Source organism: Pseudopodoces humilis, chromosome 5, assembly GCF_049639895.1.
Source record: "Pseudopodoces humilis isolate 2021_Gansu_Grassland_sample_001 chromosome 5, ASM4963989v1, whole genome shotgun sequence".
NCBI lineage: Eukaryota > Metazoa > Chordata > Aves > Passeriformes > Paridae > Pseudopodoces > Pseudopodoces humilis.
The window spans coordinates 36,491,153-36,510,034 of NC_142204.1; the positions used below are offsets into that span (position 1 = coordinate 36,491,153).

Genomic DNA, 18,882 nt, shown 5'->3' on the forward strand with positions numbered 1-18,882 from the left:
TGCCTGATTCTGCACCGAGAGAAGGATAATGCCAGGCACAAGAATAAATTGGCAGAGGAGTGGCTGGGGAGCAGCCCTGCCCTCACGGTGGCCCAAGGCTGTGAGGCAGCGCAGGGCCAGATGAGGGGCAGTGGGAAGGGGCCAGGGGGTCTGTCTGACAAGTGGGATCAACATGGATCAGCAGTGAGCCCAGGCAGCAAAGAGGGCAAACCCCCATCCTGGGGTGCATCAAACAAACATTACCCAGCTGGTCAAGAGAGGTGATTATGCTGCTATATTCAACATTTGCGTGGCCTCACCTTGAGGGATGTGTGCTGTTCTGGGCCTCAAAATTTAGAAAGGTTATGAAGGTTTTTGACTATGTTCTGATGAGGACCAACAAATCTTGTTAAAGAGCTGGAAGGCATGGCCTGTGAGGAGGGACTGAGAACTTTGTCTCCTTCTGAGAAAAGGAGGCTGAGATGCAAACTGAGCTCTCTTACAGCTTTTTGAGGAGGGGAACTAGAAGGAGAGGTGCTGAACTCTTCTCTCTGGTTTGGAAGCATAGGAATGGTTTAAAGTATAATCAGAAGAGTTCAGACTGGACATTAAGGAGCAGTGTTTTACCAAGCATATGGTCAGACACTAGAACAGGCTTCCTAGAGAGGTGCTTGATCTCCCAGGCTCATCAGTGTCATCTGACAGTTCAGTGAGAAGGGTATACATCCAGTATGTTTCCAGGAAGACTAGTTTGAGACTGCTGCCACCTCAGGCTTGATACTGGTAATTTTGGTGTGTATTTTATTAAGATCCTGGTTTGGAAACAATGAAAGGATTTTGTAAAGTTCAAGATTCATTTAGCCTTTATTTTTTAATAGGTTAAATGACAGTGAAATGGAAAGGCATCACTTCAAAGATCAAGATACGTACTCTGACAAGTCTGATAAGGAAAATGACCACGACCACGAGGAATCTGACAACGATGGTTTGGGGAAAAGTGAAGAAAGCGATAGTGACACATCGGAGCGACAGGATGATTCTTATGTTGATCCAGAACCAATTGATATCAAGGAAACCATTTACTTAGAACAGAATCATGAAGAACTTGGGGAGGTAAAAGTGCTGTTGATGTACTGAGCAAGCAGTTTCTCCAAATAGCAAGCTGATGTTTTAAGGGTCAGGCTCTACTTGAAAGCTGACTTGCAGGATTTGCTTTCATATTTTCAGCAATAACGTATAGGAAAGGTTCTGTTCACCCATATTCTGCTCTGCTTCACCACTCTTGTGCTGAGATTTTAACAGCAATAATGAAATTACCTGGTGTATTGCTCAGACAGAAGGTACAGAAAGGGCCACCTGCAGCAGAAGTTCATCATGACTACTTGTTCTTTTGTTGTTAAACTTCTGTTTGGGTTTTATTAACTTAGACCTGTTCTTTTCTTTAAGTAAAAATCTTTGAAATCAAGGTTTGAATGCAACCTGACACTTCTTTTTTCCTCCTGCAAGAGAGAAGTTAAGCAGTTGTAGTCTGCAGAATTTAGTGGAAGGCTTGCTGTGCTTCTGATATCACCTTGCATTCTAATGATTCCCCAGAGCTGCTATTCCACTTCTGCAGGTTGTTTTATGTATTTGCCTGTACATGGAAATATGACAGGGATTTGTAAACCAAAAATCTTGGTAACAGAAATCAAAATAAGTATTTTCAGAAATTTCTTCTTTCTCCTTAAGAGAAATGACTATGAGATTTTTTTTTTCCTACTCATGGAACTTGAATATCTTACACTTTAGTGCTTTCTAGTACCATGTCTAGACAGCAATATTTGAGAAAAAGCTGAGGAGTTTTAAGTGACAAGGTTTTGAGTATGCATTTTAGAACTGTTCTGGAAAAAGGGATGCCTTTCCTTGCTTTCCCTACAACCATTGCTCTTGATTTCAGCAACTATATGGGATAATATCTTCCCTCTTCTTGGACAGAAAGGAGCATGGAGTGTGGCTGCTGGTTTTGCTCAGTTACCCCTAAGTTGTGTACTTTTTTTTTTTGAGGAAAACCGCTGATGGTGCTGACTGATCCCAGGCAGTGAAAAGCGTAGATATGCCATCTTTTATGGTTGGGAAGAGCTGGAAGAATGACCAGCCCTTTGGTGTCTAAGTCCTGCATTTGAGAAGACAGTAATGCAGGTGATGCCTAGGGAAGGACTAAGGAAGGATTTCTGAACCACATTCTATCTCAAATTTTTCCAGCCTAGAGATAATGTAAATAAATGCAGTTTTTAATGCTGAATACTAGATCTGTCATACTTCATTAAAGATGTATCATAAGTGCATTTATAGAAACTTGATCTAATTTCCATAGTTGCTTCAGCATCTCAGAGTGGTTTAAGTATCCATTTCCCATTCTCACTGCAACCTTAGAATGTGTTGACCTGTCTTTTGGAGGATTGTTTGCTTTGTCCTTTCTGTAAGCAGTTTTTTGGTTCATCCTAGGCAGGTGAGGCTGCTCAGACAGAAGAAGTGTCAGAAGAAAACAAAAGTTTGATTTGGACACTGTTGAAGCAAGTCAGGCCAGGAATGGACTTGTCCAAGGTTGTACTGCCTACATTTATTTTGGAACCTCGCTCTTTCCTGGATAAGCTGTCTGATTACTACTACCATGCAGACTTTCTGTCTGAGTAAGTCAATCCAGTCTCTGGTTTTCATCCTTACCATTTTTAAAATTAAAACAGTGTCAGATATTGTCATTTTCTGAAAGCTAACTGCCTTGAGAGGTCATACCATACATCTTGAAGTCTGGCCCTTCTTACAATTTAATAGTAGTCGTGTTGCGGGCGTTTCTGGTTTAGCTTCTGAAGACTGGTTGAAAGACTTCAGAAAATTAGTTTAATTTTTTTTCTCCAAGAAGCATATTTTAAATTAGAAACCAATACTAGTTAATTTTTTTTTAATACAGTGTTGTTTTCTGTCCATATTTGTAGTTGCCTGCTCAAATGTAGCTAATAAATTGAAGACTGTAAATTGAAATATTATTCAGCTCAGAGCTCTGTATGTAAGCAGGCTGGTAGTAAAAAGATACCAAAGTAGTAAACTAAATGGAAGAACTTGAATGGGGGTGGGACAGAGGTTAATGTTGCAAAGAACAGACTCAAATATGGAAATACCATTTCTAGTATTTCTGTTTGGCTTCGATCTTCCGACAATTATTTGAAAACTTTAAATTTGGTGAGATTGGGCTGAAAGTTTTACAGTAGTACAAATCACAGACCTTCTTTTAGTCAGCTCATACATTCAAGATATGTCACAACAATTGATAGCATAAGTGATGCAATACTGATACTTGATCTGTGTGTTGTGTTTCACAGAGCTGCTCTTGAAGAGAATGCTTACAATCGCATGAAGAAAGTAGTGAAATGGTATTTATCAGGATTCTACAAAAAGCCAAAGGTATACTTTCACATATTATTTTGTCTTTAGTCATTGTGTCTAGTTTGAGGACTCAGGAATATGCTGGAGTAAGTTTTTCTTCTTAAATTTATACTTTAATGCACTTTTTAAAAAATCAAAGTTAAGTTTGCATTGTTTACAGAAACACATAATGGAAATTTTTGGTCCCTAGCCATTCAATTCAAGCTATATTCAATTGCATTTGTCCCTTGGAGTAGAAGTTGAATTAAATGTTTTTTTATGAAGTTGAGACAGCTCTATATTTATCATTCTTCAGTGATATAACAGTCTGAAATTGGAGGACTAATGTTTCCACCACATCATTTAGCTTTGCACTAAATATTCTTCATAGTCATATTGCTGGGAAATAGTATTGACAGAAAGTACTTACTACCTAACTTAGGATAAAAGCTCTGTAATAATTCTGCAAAAACAAAAAAAACCCTTACAATCTGTGCGTCCTTACATGTAGAATAGTTTAGTGGATATACTGAATGTATGATTTCCTTAGAATGAAGAGCAGACTAATTGAGCATAATATTCAAATGATGAAATCAAGTACCGTGTACTTTAGCATATATATGATAATAATTTTTTTTCCTGTGTGTCTTATCTTCAGTGATAGACTGATAAAGTATTTTGTGACTTGTGTAAGTGCACAGTATGGTTACTCTCTATTCAATTTCTGTTTAGGGACTAAAAAAGCCGTACAATCCGATACTTGGAGAGTTTTTCCGCTGCATGTGGATTCATCCAAGGACAAACAGCAAGACTTTTTATATTGCAGAACAGGTAGATGCAATAACTGGAAAAAAATATTTTAAAGAAAAATAAATGGATTGTATATTTGTGCTAGTTAAATGCTATGGTAGTTTCAGAAAACATATTGAAGTGTTCAAATAGCATCCTAAAACCTCTCCTGGTGAGCATAGTTTTCTTACAGATGTCTCTTTTAAGTGTGTCTTCCTAAAGAGAGGGAGGGAAGAAAGTGTTTCCAATACTTCTGTTCCTCTTGCCCTGGAACAAGTCATGTGCTGATTTTCTTAATTCTTGGAATTCAGTAGGTGATTGCTTGATCTTTATCTCTAAAGATTTTAGTCAAACTTTTCATGTAATAACTGCATTCTAATATGTGCAGCCTGAATTTTGCATTGTCATTATTAGCTCAACATTTATACTATATTTACTATATTGCTTGTTTTTGTTTTTCTCAAATATGTGGGTTGTTTTTCCAACAGGTGTCACATCATCCTCCAGTATCTGCCTTCTATGTTAGCAACCGTAAAGATGGTTTTTGCCTTAGCGGTAGCATTCTGGCCAAATCAAAATTCTATGGTAAATAATGGGGTTTTTTTGCTTGTATGTGTATTGAGGCATGCAAAATTGGTGCACGTGAGCTATGTTTTGTGGATGAAAGGCATTTAGAAGGGTCAGTGTTTTGGTTGTTGTATTGTCCTTTCCTTACAAAGTTTTTGCAACTGGTCTTCAGAATTTTAATTTCTATTTTTGAATGTTTTCTGTGTTTGAATATTATTTTTATGTTTTAGTTTTTAATTGGAGAACACTATGTATTAAAGTGGCTTCACTAGACAGGGTAGGTTGCAGTGTTAAATACACTGATGTTCTTAATTTTATTGCTTAGTTATTATTAGGGAATGATTACTGATGTCTTGCAGGGTGAGAAATATGACAGTCTGTCTTTGAATTTCAGGGAATTCATTATCTGCCATACTAGATGGAGAAGGACGGCTAACGTTTCTAAACAGGGGAGAAGATTATGTAATGACAATGCCATATGCTCATTGTAAAGGTAGTGGTTTTTTTCATTCTCTAGATGGCAAAGTTATGAGAAAAGAAGTTTGTTATTCTGAATAGTTCATTTTTCTAAATAATATGTTGTGTTGGATTCAAGCCTGTCCTCTGGAGGAGAGTGTTCTGAACATTGGCTACATTGGTGGCTCTAGGCTTCCACATATTTTTTCAGGAGAAAAATACACCTGTTGTTTAAGCCATGATTTAATTTTTGACACAGGAAAAGATTTTTTTTTCCTAACTGGTAAGAAATAGTAAAAGCATATATACATATATAATTATCTGTCACTACGTGACATTAATTTACTGTTTGAGTTGCCTTTTTTTAGAGCAGCTTTGAGCTTTTCCACTATTTTCCTCTAGTAAACATGAAAGGCAACGTAGTATCTACACCACAGTGTGATTTGATTAGAAATCACATGATTATAAATCATGAACATTTGCCCTTAGTTTCACTATGGGAAACAAGTCTGTGCTTTGAAAGTTTCTGGAAGGTAATAGCACAAAATAGGTTGCAGAATTGCTCGTTTTTAAGCTGTAACTTAGTATTTTCTACCCATATACTCCAGAATTCCCTTTTAGAATACACAGAATCACACAGGAAAGGTCATCTGAAAATATAGTTTTTCTTCTGGCAGAAGCATGTTTACTCTAGCAGTTGTACCCAAGTAACTTAGGGGTTTTGTTTTGTTCAGTTAAAAACATTTGTTTTAGCTGGAGGTTTTTTTTTTTTTTTTTTTTGGTTGTTTTTTTTCTCTTGCAGGAATTCTTTATGGAACAATGACCTTAGAGCTTGGAGGAATAGTCAACATCACCTGTGAGAAAACTGGCTACAGTGCAACAATTGAATTCAAACTCAAGGTTAGTCAATGCTGTGAGTGGGCACACAGAGAATGAACATAATGTCCACTCACATGAGCTAAACAGAGGTTTGTCAACTACTTCTAGATGGCTTCTGAAAAATGCATTTGCCATCCTTGAGGTGGAAACTGATTTAAAGCTGAAAAAACAGTTTTCAAGAAGTCCGCACATGGAGAAGGAAACTGTATTCAATTGAAATTATAGGGCAAACATTAAAGTTGGGAGGCTGTGTTTGCCTTGTCAGTCCACAGGATACATGGGCAGCCTGTCAAAAGGCCAAAGAAAATCCCTGGCAATTGTTGTTGTTTCTACAAAATAAAATCTCTAGTAACAAATGGTCCTTGGCAAAGCTGTGAAATTAGTGTAGCAAATGACTGTGTCCGTCAGGATGTTGTCACTGTTTTCTGCATGATTTTCTGTTTTCTTTCCACATATGTTACACAATACTTTTACTCAGAAAATCTTTTCAGAAGGAGGAAATAAGAAACTACTTACTCTGGTTTTACACTCCTTTAATAGGTAGAAGATAAAATATGAAAGATATCAGGGCTGTTTACAGTACATTTCATAAATTCACATTTTTCCTTAAGCAAAATATAAGCAAAAATAAAATGTTATTAAGATAAACATGAAACCATTTCCTTTTGTTTTGCAGCCTTTTTTGGGTAACAATGACAGTGTTAACCAAATATCAGGGAGAATTAAACTTGGTAAAGAAGTTCTGGCTTTTTTAGAGGGTCACTGGGTAAGTAGTGAGTGATGCTTTTTTATAAATTCTGGCTGATGGTTGAGACAGGTGAAACTAGCTCTTAAATACAAAAAAGACTCACATTTAAAAAAAGTTAAGTTCTGCTTTTGCAGAAAGTATTCAAGCAAGTATAGAATCAACATTGTTCTATTTACAGCTCTTAAAAGGTGGAAAAGTGCACATTTAAGTAGTTTATGAAGAAAATGAAATGTTGCTTCAAAATGAAGCTTGTGAAATATTTTGGTATATGCATGAGGACTATTAAGAATTTTTATGGCACCAGCATGAAATATTTAAGGTTATTTCAGTTCTGGTGAGGTGACATGGCATCACTCGTTTTTGGATGTGGTAATGATTCCATTGCACCTTTGTTCCAAGCTAGAACCTAGCAAAGAGGGCGGAAATTGAATTTTAAAGTTAGCGTATCTAATTATTCTCAACTGCATGCAGTCTAAAGAAAATAAGTTCTTATTACCAAAAAAAAGGCTTATTCCTTGCTTTTTTGTTATTTTGGCACTCTGAGATAATTACAATGAAGATACCAATCATATCTGTTACAGGACAGTGAAGTTATTATTAGTGACAAGAAGACAGGTGTTTCAGAGACATTCTGGAACCCAACATCTGATATGAAACAGCGTAGATTACATAGATACACTGTGAAGTTTGAAGAGCAAGATGACTTTGAGTCAGAGAAGTAAGTTCACTTTAGAACCATGTATTTATTTTACCAAAATAAAACTCATAATCTTCTCCAAATTAGAAGCAAATTATCATTACTTTCCCATGTTTGAAGATACCAGCTTTTGATGATAAAAGTAACATTGTTAAATATGAGATCATTATTTATTATTATTATTTATATAGTTATATATATTTATTATTATACCTTATAATCAGGAAATCTTGATATAAATGTATATAAAATATCTATTAAAATGGTAATATGGGTAATTTGGAGGGTGGTCCATTTACTTAGCCTATAATTGAGGAAATTGTTTGCAATTCTTTCCGTGAGCCAAATTGTGACTCTGGTGACTCTGTGTTTTTTTCATTTGTCAGGCTTTGGCAACAAGTGACAAAAGCAATAAATAATAAAGACCAAACAGAAGCTACTCAGGAGAAGTATATTCTGGAAGAAGCTCAGAGAAAGAGTGCCAAAGAGAGGAAACTTAAGGGTGAAGAGTGGACATGCAAGCTGTTTGATCAGGATTCAGTCACAGGAGAATGGCACTACAAATATGCTGAGTGAGTCCTGGAGTGCTTGGTAATGTTGCTGAGCCTCTTCCTGTGGTTTCAGCAACAAAAGAACTAATACATATAGCTTATTTACATATAGCGATATAGCCTTGCTGTGTTACAGATTTTTTTGGGGGCATGGGAATTTCGGGTGCCTTGTCCTCCCTTTTTTCCCACTAGACTGACCACAACATCTACATAGATTTTCCCAAACTGGAAAATATGATACATATGGGCATACCAGCTGGAAAGCAGAAAATCTAGTGTCTGAAAATCAGAGATGCCTGTGCTTAGCTGGATTGAGCCATTTAACTTGCTATATATTAGAATAATTCTGAGAATAGCAGGTTGACAGCAATAATTAATGCTGGGATCAGGTAGCTCTGCCTGACTGTCAAATATGTCCTGGACAAGAGTGTCTGTGAATCTCTTTGTGTAATGCTGTGAGTCAGAAGCTGAAGATGTAGCTGTGTCCCTGACTCCTGGAAGGATGCATTCTGTGTCCTCACCAATGTTTCAAAAGTCAACTTGAAGCTGAGCCCTTCACTAGTAATGATTTTCACAGAGCACCCATGTTCTGCTAAGGTTTTTTTTCAGTACGCAGCTTGCTTCTGTATTGTAGGGTTTGCAAAAGTAAAATAGCCAAAGATGATACACACAAAGTTAAGTAACTTTGAACCCATGGATGCTGGAAGCATGTTTCCATGGCTAAACCTGGGAGGCCTTTACCTTTCTGTTCAAGAATGGAGATACTGAGGTAATGGCCTAAGTGTACGTACAGGAAAGAGTACCAAAATCCTGAGCATTCTACATGTCTCCAGCAAATTTGCAACTTGGAGGTTTTCTGGAACCAAACAAGGAATCTGTGTGCTCAACAACTCTCAATATATTTATTTTCCATGAATTTCATTGGTTTCTTATTAAATTTGTGCAGACTTTCATCACTGAAAACATCATGTAGCAGTTAAATTCCCCAACTAGACTAAATGCTCAGTGAAGCACTCTCTCTTGGTTTGAATCCTCTAGTGCTGTTGATGGCTCTTCCTGTTGGCAGAGTTGTGAACAGTCTATCTGAATTGACAGCCCGTACTCTTTAACCCTTTCCAAAACCATTAGGAAGAGAACCATACCTGAAATCTCTTAGACTCAACCCTGCAGCTTTAAGATCTATCTTGTTAATATGCATTATTTCTGATGTCCTTGAGGCCTTGTGGTTCAAGGATGTGCCACAGAAATTTTGCTGTGTGCCAGAAAGCAGTCTGCACTGACAGCATTCCCTGGAAGAAGCCTCTCTCTCCTTTCAAGCTTATAATGCTGGCTCACCACCTGGTCCATGTAGAGAGCAGTCTTCTACACTTACTGTGAAAGACGTTCAGTGAGCTGGAGCATTTGTTAAGGTATCTGGATTATGGATTTAGCATCTGGATTACAAGTAGAGAAGAGAGCAATGCCTAGTTCTTAACCCAGTTACCTCAGATGACATTTAATTCAAGTCAGGTTAAGCTAAGATGTAAGTGCAGGTCTGTGTTCACAACATCTGAAACAGCTACAGCTCTTTAAAAGGCATACAGGAGGACACGAAAGAAAATCCGTGTTGAATCTACTCTCACTAAAGCTGTGCATCAGAACATCCTTCCTGCAGCTCACTTGCAGTTTCTGTCCTGAAAAGTCTGTCATCAATGGTGACGTTGGTATTTTCCCTTGGCTGCTTGTTGTTCTCCAGTGAGCTATGCTGTTGTGTTATTTTTAAAATTCTCTAGCAGACTGTAATTGGTAAAGCACTCTTAAAAAATCAGTACAAGAAAACTGCATAGTGTCTCATGAAACCAGTCTTGATTACCATAAGCCACTTGGGGGTGAAAGCAGGTTTCAGGTAATTGATTCTTAAACTCTGCTTCATACGCATCTTTTAAAAGGACAAAAAGAAAACAAAAAGCTGTCTAAAGATTTTTGAATTCCCCTAATTTCACTCTGGTTGTAAAATAATAACTGTATCTGAAGCAGGAAATCTTTCCATGTTTGCAAATACATATGATTGGCAAAAAGAATTCATAATATTGTTGGTTAATCTAATAGTTTGTACCCCTATCAGCTGGCTGGGGGTTTCATCTGGACATGAAGCTCATTTTTTAGCTCTATTGGCCCTTCAGGTTAAGACTGGACCATAGGTAGAAGATAAGATCATGATGCCATATCTGATTTCTATACAGGGTGAGTTTTAGCCTCTTCATATGGAGTAGTTTCTGAGCAAGGAAATATTTCTTATTTAAATTGTTGTAATGTTAATATTATTTACTTTGTCTAGTACCAGACCATGGGACCCTTTGAATGATATGATCCAGTTTGAAAAAGATGGCACAATCCAGACAAAAGTTCGACATCGGACACCAATGGTATGTTCCAGTTCTGACAGCACATGCAAAATCCAGGAGCTTGTATATGTTATTCATTATGTGTATATAGATCATCAGAGCAATGAGGTTGATGGGAAATGCTAGTATCCTTCAAAAATGTTGTTCACACACTCCATACAACATCTTTCACTTCTGTGTTGCATCCTAAGCAGTAGAAATTTACTTGGTTGGATAGGAATATGAAATACGCAAACTTGAGCTCAGCAGTTTAATGTGTACTTTCCCTTAGATGGGAAGGTGCACAAAATTCAACTGCTAATACATCAAAAATTTTAACTTGTACTCCTATTAGATATTGTCATTAACTGTCATTGTTGGAATGTGCTGCTTTGCTACAGGTCTGGTTCTCTGAAAATAACCCATAAATTCATCAATTTTAGGTTACTGTTCCAAAAATCAAACGAAAGCCAGCCAGTCAGAAGAAAGGAGAGTGTGGTTTCTCATCCCCAGAGCCTGATAACCAGGATTCCTCTGGGAGTGAAGGTACGAAAAGATACATTTACATATAGAAATAATAAATTTATTTGACAACTGAAGAGTTCAGTGTCACACATACTCCTCTTATATCAATGCTTTTATTATGCTTTAGTTCTATCCAATGTGTGAAGCACATTCTGGAAAACAAAAGGAAGCAGAATGGCTCATGTTTTTAATTGCAGATTTTCTTGTCTTTTTAAATGCAGTGTAGATAGACTTAAGTGCTGCACATACTTGATATCTAGGGAAAAAGAATGGTGTTTATAAACTGTTTTCTTTCTTAAATGGTTAATTGATTTAATTTGTCGATTACTGTGTGGCTAGAGGGTAGATTTTTGTTGTTGATAATGTTTGCAGAAGCTAAACAATATGATGAGTGTTCAAAAGATATTTCAAGCATTTAAATTGCTGTCCCATGGTGTAGGTGACTCTGAAATAAAGTTTTCAATAGAAGGTAGTTAGAAAATTTTCTCGTCATTTTTACTTCAGCTTTAGTTTGTCATTCGTACTTTGTTCCTTTTATGGCAGCAGTTACTTTTGTCAATTACATCTGGCTTTTGTATCCTTCTAGCACAACTTTTGAAGCATAATACAAGAATAAGGAAAAAAGGGACAGATCTTGGTGAACTGCAGGGTGCCATTGAGTCTATAAAGGACACACAGGAAGACATTAAGAGGTAGTACTAATTAAAATGCTTTAAAATGGTTTACAGAATAGTAATCTCATATGATTTTTTTTGCCGTAGAGGCTGGTAGGTATCTTTACTCTTCTCAAATATTCATTGCTCATTGATGTTTCTTAGTTTTCCCCTAAAGCTGCCTTCTGTAGGGGGCCCTAACATAGCAAAAAATGTCAAATTGTCTAGTCGGTAATTTACAGGGTATTGTGTTCTGTCTTACAGGGAGATCATGGCACTACGAAATAGAGTCGCTTCTTATTCATCACCCTGGGACTACCATTCCTTGCAGTTTAAGCACTATGTCTTCATTGTACTCATGGTTCTGCTGCAGCTTATCATTAATTTCTTGTTCAAATAAGTGTGAACAAGGGCCTTCTTGAACTGGAATGATCAAACTGTTACTGGGGACCACATTTTAAGCTGGACTTTAAATGATGCAATATTATGTAAAAGAACCGTGTAGCAACAACTTACAGAACTTTGCCTCAGCGTTCATGGTTCAGAATCATACTTGTGTCTACCCAGTTGCAGTAAGAATTGTGTAAGTGCCAGTACACTCTTGCTCCTGGTGTGTGCCTCTGTCTCGCAGTCATACGACATCAGCCTTGTGTTTATATTGCGTCATACCGATGAATCTGCACCACAGAATAGATCAAGTTAAACACTGAGGTCAGACCCCATAGGTAGGATGTGATTCCTATTATGGTAGAATGATAGACAGGCATTCTTCATTACATATAAACTTACCATTTTTGTAACAAAGAAACTTTTGGAGTAGCCAACAGGTTTTGTATATGGCTTTGGGTGTTTGGAAGTAAACTTTTGTTTAAGGTCAAACAAATACATTATTATATGAAAAATTATGAGTGTTAGGAAATGGCAAGTAAAAAGCTAAAGTCTTTGGGAAATCTGCAACATAATGTCCTTGATTGGTTTTGGAAGTATAAGGTTTTTATCCTGAGTTACTATAAGCTTGTAAGCCAGCTGTTTTATAGTTTTAAAACTTCAGATTTATCATAAAAACATTCCCACATCTACTGTACAGAGCACATTTTTAACAGTAAAACAGCCAGGGAGGTACTGTTCTGGTCTACTCTCTCATGAGTTGCAAATGTCAAGGATTTCTGGTATGTTTGTAAGTCTTGAAAAATCTACAGCTTTGGATTTACATTTGTGTATGGCCATGTCACGGTAAGCAGACAGACTGCTGATGCCACAACTCATGGTTATTTTTGAAACAAAATGTGGAGAGGTGTGCTTAGTTTGTAGCTTGAGCTCAATCTCCAAAAGGCAATGTAGAATAGGACTCAGCTACTGTCATGAGTAGACTTGCAAATGAAAATGTGTGTGTTTACACAGGGAAAGGTCAGAAATTGTGTGATGGCTAACACCACATATCTCAAAACAAATAAGAAAATCCAAGTGTTTGTGAAATCCCTCTTTACTGCAAGTATTTACTACCTACCAGAATACATGGATGCACCTTCTTAGTATGCTGTAGCCATACAAATTCATGCAAAGCTTAAAATCAAAAGCAGGGTTTCTAACATTTTTTATTTGAAGAAATACATGCATGTATAGAATTTGTAAAATTCCAGCAAAAAATGTAGTGCTGGTGTTTATCTGGCGAGTTCCCTGTGCCAGTCAAGCATACCAAGGCAAAAAGGGGCTGTAGAAATGAAAAGGTATTTTCACTACCCCAGGTGAGACAACAGGAGGATGAGTGGCACAATGGACAGCCAAGTTGGATTTCAGAGGATTCTCTCAGAAATCAAATCCATCCTGGGCAGTGGAACAGTTTGAAAGTCATGTTTGGCTTTTTGCCATGGTCAGGTTATGCCTCTGCCTTGGGCAGCCTACCTGACTCTCCAGGTGATCTGCCTTTCTGTTCTGCATCAGCCTCACTAGTATTTAGTGAAAATACTGTTTACTCGTTTATCTGTCCAGCTTATATATTTCTGTGGCTGACACTTTCACACACCTCCCCTTCTCTTTTACCTTTCCTCTTCCTTGGGCCTCAGCTGTGTAAAAGTTTATTGTGTAAGCAGTGAACTTCAGCATATTTCGTACAGCCTCACATCAGCATGGTTTGGTCTTGAATAATTTCTCTGGAACGTGTTACGTTAACCAGATCTTGTAGCCATGGGCAAGACCAAACCTGGTTGGACTTCTAATAAATCTACAGCTGATGGGGCAAAATTTGTGAACACAGTAAGTCCCTTCATAAACAAACAAAGTAATTACGAATGCTTCAGTCTCTAAATGGAAGCTGAAGTTGTTACCCATGTATGAAATGGAATTAGGAAAGCAGAGTATTACAGCATTCACTTGAACATTCTTAGCCTGGAATTTGGCTGTTCATTATTGCACTCAGAGTTCAAAGCTTCACCTGTCTTGAGATCCATTGCAAGCCTTTAAACATACTCTGAATGTGAGAATAATCCAATGAGTGAGATTTGGGCAATAACTTCAATCCCCTAAAATAGTACTCTGCTAAATTTGTGGTGCTGAAACTCTTGACTGATAGTTACAAGCTTTTATCTCCCTTGTAAATAGTATCCTTCTGCCTTTTCATGCTGATTTTTTCAATCACTTCTATTCAAGAGCAGTGAATAACACAGTCTGCATGCATTTTTACATGGACCACATGGTAGTGAGAGGATTTGACCCAGCCAGCTGGCTGGCTGGCAGTTTGGTGTTGGACAATGACAGACTAAAAAGATACTCCATAGCTGAAGTTCATGCTCAACTCAACAGAACAGAGCAAAACAAAATCCTTATGCTTATTTTCCTTTTCAACTTATTTTTTAGAGTTGAATTCTGTTGAAAAAGTAGTTTTAATGATGATCTGGAAAGGTAAAGGATATGTGATGAAACTTCTTGAAAAGTAAAATTGCAGACTTCTGCGAGACTTTATTTTTGGATTAATTCTGAAAAGTACAGTGAATACCTGGTGATTCTTATTTTGCTGGGTTTTGTATGTTCTCTCATTTGAATAGAACAAAGAAACTTCTTCCCTAATCTTTACTGTACAGTTGGTCACAGACAGGTATGGATCCTTTTCTTTAGTGTGTCACCATTGTCCTCTTTAGCCATGATGTACAGCAGACCTTGACTACTACCTGTTTAAGACTGAGCTCTGCACATGTATAAAAATTGATTGTACAGTTTGCAGATGTTTGAGGGCTGTGGCCTTCTAGTTTTCAAAGTTTATAACAGCACTTGTCTTCACATTTGATTTCCAAATCCTGTTTTGTTTGGGTTTCTTTCCTTGTACAGGAAATATCTGCAGAATTTACTGCCATATGGTTTTGTTGGGTTGGTTTGTTTGTTTTCAAATGCACTCTATGCCTTTAATTTGCCATTTAGGTACCGGTTGCCTAATTGGGTACAGATAACCTAAGCTAAGAACAAGTAAATATGCCATGTGAAATGCAACAAGTATCATTCTCAGTAGATGATGTTTCTTGAATTTCATGTGTTGATTCCTTTTAAATAGATGGTATTAATTGATGAGGGTGTATAGCCCAGTTTTCGTGTCCTTCCTCCCACTTGTGAAATCTCACAAATTTATTGGCAAGGTTTTCCTGTAAAATGTAAGGGTTACAGTTACTTTTTTTTTTGTTTGTTGTTTGCCGCCCTTCTGTGCCTTTGGCAATTTTCTTTCTTCCTAGACTCGTGTTTATGAAACAGATTGTAATCAGTGTTTCTTGAAGGTTGTTATTTTTAGCTATTACTATTTTTGTGTAAATAATGTGTAACAAAAATTCTGTACATCTCTAAGTTTTAATTATTTTTATTTCAAGAGTACCCGCAAATCACAGAAAATTTAGCAGATATTCAAGTATTGTAAACAGTGCCTTCTTGATGGGTTTCTATGCCGTTTGGAGACATGTAAAGATTTGCCAGATTTGTGCCATATATAATATCAGACCTTTTGTGAGGGCTGTTGTGTTTGAGAACTGATGTTCCTGCTTAGTCAGACTCCGGGGGCGGGGAAAAAATCAGCTCTTGAAACATTACACTATTCCTTCTTTCTGGCTGGTAAGGGTAGAATGGAGGATCTGGGATGGGTATAGTGAAGCTGCACTACTTTGTGGTAAGACAGAAAGAGTTCGAACGCTGTAACTTCAAGGCGAGATTATTTAGGCTTTTTCTCCTTTCTGTCCTGCCCTGACCTTTGGCTCTGCCAAGCGGGAAAATCAGCCCTCAGGACACAGCACCCGCTTCCCCGTCCCGCGTGTCCCCCCCCCTTCCCGGCACCCGGGATCCCCGCTTTGTCTGAGGGCTCTGAACTGTTACGGGCCGCCTCCAATAAAGATGTGTCGCACCTCCGCGTCTCTGGGCTCTGTGCGCCGCTCCCTGTCCCGCCCCTCGGTCCCCTCAGCGCGGGGCCCCTGTCCCGCCCCTCAGCCGCTGCCGGGGCGCGGCCGTGACGCGCGGCGCCCGGAAGGGGCGGCTCGGCAATGGCGGCGGCCGGCCCGGAGCGGCCGCGCTTGTGGCAGGAGGCGGCGGCGCTGGCGGGCGCGGTGCGCGGCGCGCTGGGGCCGCAGGGCGGGCGGGCGCTGCTGCTGCGGCCCACGGGCGAGGCGATGCCCACGCGGGACGGGCGGCGGCTGCTGGAGGCGCTGAGCGTGGAGCCGCCCGCGGCCAGGGACCGCGGCGGGGGGGCCGGGGGGGGCGGGGGGGGGGGGCTCCCTAACGCTGCCCGTGTCCCCGCAGGGTGATGGCGGCCCGCGCCTGCAGCCACCGCGCCGCGACGGGGGACGGCGCCAAGAGCTTCGTGGTGCTGCTGGCGGCCGTGCTGGGTGGGCTGCGGGCGGCGGGCGGCGGGCCCGGGCTGCGGCGGGCGCTGCGGGACTTCGAGGGGCACGTGCGGGGGCGGGCGGCGGCGCGGGGGCTGCGGCGGCACCTGCGGCCGGCGCCGTCCGGCTTGCTGGAGCCGCTGCTGGAGCCGTACCTGGCAGGCCGGCTGGGCCCCGGCGAGCGGCGGCGCCTGGCCCGGCTCTGCGCCGAGATGTGCCGCCGCTGCGGCCCGGCCGCCGCCGCCCGCCCGCAGGTGCTGCGGCTTCTCGGCCGGCGCTTCGCGGAGCTGCACGCCGCCGTGCCCGGCCTGCCCCTGGCCAGCTCCAGGGTCCTGCCCGGCGTCGTCCTCCGCAGGGACTTCGCTGCCTACTGCCCGACGGACGGGGAGCTGCGGGCCCTGCTCGTCACCGAGCCCCTGCGGCCCGCCCTGACGGCCCCCGGTGTCGAGTTTGTTGTAGACTCCGAAGGTCAGTATCAGGCTTCCCTGCGCTGGATCGCTAAGAGGACAGAAGCCTTAATGAAACGCCTACAGAGTAACAACGTTAAGCTGTTATTGTCGAGCGTGAAGCAAGAAGAAGTAGTTATCTACTCTGCCAAATTATATGGTGTGTCTGTGGTAGAGTGCTTGTCGTCGGAAGAAATGGCCCTTATCAGTGAAATCACCGGTGTGTCCCCTTCTGCACCTTTTAGTGATAACATGGACAGAGAAATAACCGAAACTGCCGTAGTGACGTTTTGCCAGCCCTTGCTGCTCGCCTCCAAGAGATGCGTGCACATTGGCTTCACGAGTGTGTGTGCCTTCCAGCCCCATTGCCTGATCCTCTGTGGGCCGGTCGATGGCGTTAATGAACAACATGCTGCTGCTTTGCAGGAGGCGTTCACCATGCTGCAGCAGCTGTTTAAAACAGTTGATCAGAGGGAGGAGGGATGGAAAGCAGAAGGTGAAAGCCAGAGCGAAACCTCGGATATTTGCACTTGGCATTCTTCGGCTACTCAGAAACAAGTGGTGATAGAAAATACTTGTAATAGTAACCAGGTTTCTGAATGTCAGCTAAAAGCACTTAGTGGTGAAACAGAGAGAAAAATCTTAGGAAGTGATCTGCTGGTCCACAATCGAAAGAACCACAGTGCTCTTGTTTCAGTGGCACATAACACTGATACAGTCACTGCGTGTGAGGGCCTGGATGTTGGCAAAGGTCTAGAAAAGGCGTGTTGCCGTGTAGTTCCATTTAAACAGGAGGAGAGTTGTGCAGGTATTGCACAGGATTGCTCCAATTGCCTCATAAAAGCAGGATCAGTTTTGCCAGTAGGAGGTTACTTTGAAATCTTGTTACATTATTATATTCAGGACTATGCAAAACAGTGTCAGCAGTCAGAGGTAATCATTGTCTCTAACACGGTTGCTGATGCTTTGCTAAGTATTCCCAAGGCCTTGTACCAGACTGCACAACGAGATGGCTTTACCAAATTCTATCTTGAAACCGTTAATTTACTCCGAAAAAATCAGCCACTGCCTGTAAACGATGAAGGCTTAGAGTCAGTGTATTGCAAATACCAGTTAGTCATTTCAGTTCTTCATTGTGTTACAGAGCTTCTCTCCATAGACTTAGTAATTGGTATTAGGCGGCCACTCCAAAAAATTGAGGATCGTGACTCAGAAGATGACTCCTGAAATCGTTAATAAAGAATTATTAACAGATGATCTGTTGTTTCCTTGTGTCTTCTTGTCAAATGGACACCCTCAAAAGTTGGTGCTAGAGACTAAAAGATGCTTCTTCTCATAGAAGAAAAAGGCTGATCAGCTGAGACTGTGGAAAACTGGGTTTGACATTTTGAGTGTGAAGGAGTGTAGCTGATTTCCACTGCAGAAGATGTGCAGTGCAGTGTCCATCCACATGCTGAGGATCGTGGGTACATTCAAGCCAAGGGTCAATTTTGCTTCTTTTAGTGGATTGAGTGTTTTCACAGCTAGATGTGACTTGTTTTCTTGGCCTGTTAAAAGTTGCCAGTGTGACATGAGCCACTGAACTTTCAAGTTAATCCACTGGTGGGTGGATTTTGTAGCCTTCATAATCAGCCAGATTAAATGGGTTTTTTTAATAAAATTATTTTATATATGTCATGACTTTGACTATAAAGTGAAAAAAATAAATGTTGTTAGCCTGTTCAGCACTGGGGCAGGCAGCAGTAAACCACTGTGGTGTATCCCAGTGAAGAATTTTCTGATAGGAGATTGAATTCATTTCAGTTGAACTAGAAGAGTTAAAAATAATTTCATACCATGACTTTATGGCAGTTTCTCTGGAAAATTAGTTTATATGACATTGCTTAATACAACTATTAATTTTAACTACCATGGGTTGAGTTGTGGTTCTGGTATGAAAGGCTATGTACTTATGGGAAAAATTTACCCAGGCAGTAATGCAGT

General features: G+C 40.2%; 2 protein-coding genes across 10 annotated transcripts in view; both read left to right on the top strand.

Annotated features, from left to right (window-relative positions):
* Positions 1–15,980, top strand: part of OSBPL8 (oxysterol binding protein like 8) — an 83,490-nt gene extending 67,510 nt beyond the window's left edge. For all 9 annotated transcript variants that reach the window (XM_005519377.3, XM_088055038.1, XM_014248972.2 and 6 more), the window contains 14 exons: positions 858–1,092; positions 2,464–2,648; positions 3,336–3,417; positions 4,111–4,209; positions 4,656–4,752; positions 5,129–5,227; positions 5,993–6,090; positions 6,746–6,835; positions 7,399–7,535; positions 7,901–8,086; positions 10,383–10,470; positions 10,872–10,974; positions 11,540–11,645; positions 11,871–15,980. In XM_005519377.3, the coding sequence (XP_005519434.2) occupies positions 858–1,092; positions 2,464–2,648; positions 3,336–3,417; positions 4,111–4,209; positions 4,656–4,752; positions 5,129–5,227; positions 5,993–6,090; positions 6,746–6,835; positions 7,399–7,535; positions 7,901–8,086; positions 10,383–10,470; positions 10,872–10,974; positions 11,540–11,645; positions 11,871–12,006 (1,741 nt within the window). In that variant the 3' untranslated portion in view covers positions 12,007–15,980. The remainder of the gene's footprint in view (positions 1–857; positions 1,093–2,463; positions 2,649–3,335; positions 3,418–4,110; positions 4,210–4,655; positions 4,753–5,128; positions 5,228–5,992; positions 6,091–6,745; positions 6,836–7,398; positions 7,536–7,900; positions 8,087–10,382; positions 10,471–10,871; positions 10,975–11,539; positions 11,646–11,870) is intronic.
* A 134-nt stretch (positions 15,981–16,114) lies between these two features.
* On the top strand, positions 16,115–18,156 carry BBS10 (Bardet-Biedl syndrome 10). Its single transcript, XM_005519538.3, has 2 exons — positions 16,115–16,299; positions 16,368–18,156. The coding sequence occupies exons 1-2, from the start codon at positions 16,115–16,117 to the stop codon at positions 18,124–18,126; spliced, it is 1,944 nt and encodes a 647-aa protein (XP_005519595.3). The 3' UTR covers positions 18,127–18,156.
* Positions 18,157–18,882: the final 726 nt, after the last annotated feature.